This window comes from Trifolium pratense, linkage group LG5 (genome assembly GCF_020283565.1).
Source record: "Trifolium pratense cultivar HEN17-A07 linkage group LG5, ARS_RC_1.1, whole genome shotgun sequence".
Classification (NCBI taxonomy): Eukaryota; Viridiplantae; Streptophyta; class Magnoliopsida; order Fabales; family Fabaceae; genus Trifolium; species Trifolium pratense.
The window spans coordinates 55260802-55265416 of record NC_060063.1 but is presented as its reverse complement, the minus strand read 5'-3'; the positions used below and the strand labels follow the sequence as shown (position 1 = coordinate 55265416).

At 32.8% G+C, this 4615-nt stretch overlaps 1 protein-coding gene across 1 annotated transcript; it reads right to left on the bottom strand.

Annotated features, from left to right (window-relative positions):
* Window positions 1–267: 267 nt before the first annotated feature.
* On the bottom strand, window positions 268–1529 carry LOC123883316. The gene has a single exon (XM_045932074.1). The coding sequence runs from the start codon at window positions 1286–1288 to the stop codon at window positions 473–475; it is 816 nt and encodes a 271-aa protein (XP_045788030.1). The 5' UTR covers window positions 1289–1529; the 3' UTR covers window positions 268–472.
* Between the last annotated feature and the right edge of the window lie 3086 nt (window positions 1530–4615).

Genomic DNA, 4615 nt, shown 5'->3' with positions numbered 1-4615 from the left:
CTTTGTTTATTTTATTAGTTTTTAAATTACTTAATTTTTTATATTGATATTTTTTTTGGGTTATAATCATGAGTAATTATGTTTGATGTTAAAAGTATTGTTCTTTGTATTATATAAATTAGTCTAGTCTATTAGTCAAATTTGCATATGTTCCATGAATTATGACCAGCAAAATATAGGAGTTTAAATAGCAACAATTTAGATTAAAGAGAAGACACTTCTAACACTAAAAAAGAAAAAAAAATTACAAAATCTAAAAAATGAGTATAAAAATATATAAGAATTGATTATTATCATAATACAATTAATTGACCTCAATATCAACAATATTTATACAAATTCAATTTCTTTATAAAAATAAAATTTACCACCGTGGTAAAGAGTATACACTAATGTACAATACAAGGTAAAAATTCAGACAAACAAATAAAAAAGAATTACCACCGTTCATCGAATTCAATGGTCTGTAAAATCAACGGTTAGCAACTCTTCCAAGATCAACAAGCTTCCTTGATCTATTGGCACAATATGAAGCCGCACTGGAAATATGGTGTACTCCACCCACACCCAATTCCGGCGCCATTCCCTTATGACTATTCCATTGCCGAGTCGGACTCGCCCGAACCAACGGACTCAAACACAGCGCCATACTCGTTAAGCTTTTTCCCGCGTAACCTAATTTCGACCGCCGCGCCGTAACCGCCGCCGCCGTCGTCTTATTCCTCTGCCGCGGCGAAGATTCCGATCCTGAATCAAATCCATCGTTTTCTTCAAAATTATCCACCGGTGTAGCTCCACGATCCAATTGGCGAGATCTTTTTTGATCGCTAACGCGGTTGTTGTTTTTCCGACGAGCAGGAACGACGTTCGTTGATATCCACGACGGAGGAGAAACCGAAGAAGACGGTTCGTAAGATTCTGCTGATGAATTCTCCGTTTTGTTAGATCTCGGACGGAAAAAATTCGATAAGATCCAGAATCTTCTTATCCTCCGCTTCGACGGTGCTATTACCGGTGCCGTTTCCGTTCCGCCGGAAAATCCAAATCCCCGATCAATCTGTGGAGTAGTTTGAAACAAAACCTCCCGTCGCCGGTCATCGGATTTCCGGTGAGCTACGAACGGAGAAACTGACCGCTGCGATGGAGAAAGATCGTTCTCAGAGACAGAGATACGCGACGGTTGGGCTTGGGCTTGGGCCTCGAGGATGGGCTGGAGGCGCTCACGGAGGCAAGAAGCGCAAACACCGACGGTGCTTGTAACGTCCGGTAAATGTTTCTTACACCTCATTTCTCTGTTATGCTTTCTCTATACGACACCGTTTTGGTTTTATATTGTGGTTCTTGATTGGGTTGTGTTACCAAACTGAGAGGATCTTAATTTGATGGAGAATTCTAAGGGAAGGTTTTGTCTTATTATGGGATTAGTGTTAATTTCAATAATTAGGAATGAATAAAAAAGATGGGATTTAAGGAGAGAAAAAGATTAACAAAAGGTCAATATTAGTTAATTGGGTTTTAGGGGATAAAGATGGAGAATTAGTTTTGGTAACAAGTTGGATATACAGAATTTAGAAGATTTGTTGGATTACAACATCCTTTGTTTATTGTGAACCAGTCATTTTGTAAAATCAGTTAATTAATTTACCTAAAATACACATAGTACTATATTAGTCATTTTTTTTAAAAGAAAAACAATAATTAGTTTTTTGAGACAAAACAATAATTAGTTCTTGACCAAGAAAACAATAATCAGTTAATTAATGTGAAAAAAGCAGTACCAAAAAAATGAAATAAAAACTAAAATAATAAAATCAGTTCATTATTATATGCAGGGATCAAGACATCGTATTATAAGTGTTCAGACTCGAACTCTGAACGCTCCTAACAATATACAAACAAACAAGTTTAAGTATTATGAGCATAAAATTGGACTTATTATATGTATTATTTTTTCAAGAACATTGCCAATTTTTATATATTTTCTTATGGATGGAGGAGTAATCTAAGAAGAAAAAAAAAAATACCAGCTATTACCATGGAGTATGTTATTTTTCTTTTGCTTTTTTGACAAGATCACCGGTTAATTAATGAAAACAGAAAAAGTACAAAAAATAAACCTTTTAATAAGATTTAAAATAACTAGTGGAAGAAGTAATGATTTGTGGGGGTGTTGACTTTTAATTATATACTAGTGGTCTAGTGGATAGTATGAGATAAGATGATTATAATGATTAATTGATGTTAATGTTTTTTCTTGCCGTGTGTCTTGCTTTATCAGAAGTTGTTCTTAACTTATAATAACTGTAGTGATTTTTTAAATAATTTTTTATAAAGAAGATTTTCCGTCACAATTTTTTAAATTTTTTGATTTTCTGCCATTGAATGAATCCACACATTTATGCAGTCAGGAGAATTTGTGGGAACTGAATTTGCCACAAATATAGTAGGACACTCTAATTAATTTAGGCCGTCTGATTTCAAATCGACGGTTGATGAAACTGTTTTACTCCTAAAATTGAATTTGAAATCAATGACTGATATTAACGATAACGTGATTATTTTGTTGCAGCAAATCTCAATCTAAATCTAAATTTATTATGATCAGAAGATGCATAGAATAAGCAAATTTTAATCTTCTTCAAGATATAAATTTCCGAGCTTGAGACGAGGATTGTCCCGATCATGATTGATCTGTCAAAGGACGCAGTCAAGGACTACATGATTCTTATAAATATGCAAGAGCAAGTAAAAACATGTATCTAGCTAAAGTGGAGACAAAAAAATGCTTATTAAGTATCAAACATTAATTATCAATAAATAAGACATATGAAAAGAAGAGGGGGTTCTGAAAACAGCACAAGACATGAAAAAACCAGATACCTGAAAACATGCACAAAATAGGAAGCATTTCATTCTTTATAATGCCATTCAAAAAAATAAATTTCATTCTTTATAATACTGTAATATCAATAAATAAATGCTGTCTCTACTGAGATTAAACAAAATTCCAAACTGGTCTATATAGAAGAAAACAAAATTATGTCTTCTTATTGTACACTAACACCATGCATTTAATAGTGCTAAATACTTGTGCTTCAACACTAACCATAATATGTGTTTGAGAGATTAGATGCTTACATAAAAATATTAAGGGTTTTAACCATAAAGTTTAATAGCTGGAAGGAAGGTAAACGAAACGGATTGAGTACCTTAGGTTTATTTAGATCAAAGAACTTAGGCGATTCTTCGTTCGCAATCACTTTATCTTCCATTCTTTCTTCACTAACACTATAATATAATGTATATGTTCATGAGATACATACATTTGTATATAGCTCTCTTGAGTTATGATAAATAAAAAGCTAAAAAGAATAGCACGATGAGGTAAATTAAAGAGATAATTAAAGTACCTTTGATCAGTTGAATCGGAGGACTTAAATTCTTTCATTTGTATCGCTACTTCTTCTTCTTCTTGTCATGCTTCAGTTGAGTAGAAAGAGCTTCAAGTCACTACACCAAATATAGTGACTTACGAAGATATTATCTTAGTGCTCGATTGTAATGAATGATTACTTACATAGCACACAGGATTAAAAGCACCACACTAATATCATTAGAATAAAACGCTAACTAATGAAAAAAAGTTCTAAAACGAATTTTAAATTATTTATTTAATATAATTGCATCCTCTAACATACACCATTTGGGAGTTGTAATATTATGATGCATAGAAAGAAATTCATAAATTTTGGGCTTTAGTGTTCTACTTAATCAAAGAAATAAATAAAGAAATTCATAAATCTTAAATATTCATTAAAAAGATGTCAAACTCTTAAATAGATCATAGCTAAGAATCTCGAGTAGAGATTCTAGCATGCTAAAATACCTTTGAATTAAAAAGGCAACTCTAAAGTAACTAGACTCATAAATCCAAAAGACTACATTGAGTGTATGTTTCAAAGCTATCATCACTAAATTCTCGTTGAGTTTAGTACCTGACATCTTTAGTACAGGCAATATATATATAATCAATGGCACAAATAATATTATTGATAATTTCACTACTTTCGCAAGCCTCTGTTCGTTGATGTACACACATATATTTATGATCACGAGATTAGATACATATCAATTTTTTTTTTTGCTATAAATTGCAGTTTTTCTTCTTTAACTTTTACAAATTTGCGATGTTGGTCACTTATTTTCATAATAATAGCACTTTTAACCGCCAATCCCTTTTGCAAAAGGTTTATTATCCACTTATTTTGACTAAGTCAATGTACACGTGGACAATCACATGTCACATCAGCATGTCATGTGAATCAATGTTGACGTGTGTGTTGGCTTGCTAACGTGGCATACGAGTCACTGTCCACGTGGACGTTGACTTTGTCAATATCAATGAGGTGTCTTTGCAAAAGAGGCTAACATTAGGGGGTCAAAAATATTATTATGAAAGATACCAAGCTTAATATGATTGAGGTCTCGATTGCTCGTTCTTCTTCAGTCGTCACTGGTCAAAGTTTTGCATTGACATATGTAAAGTAGTCGGATGTTATGGATCATGAGGAGAAAAACCTTTTCATCAACTGTATCACTTATTTTGAGACGGGGG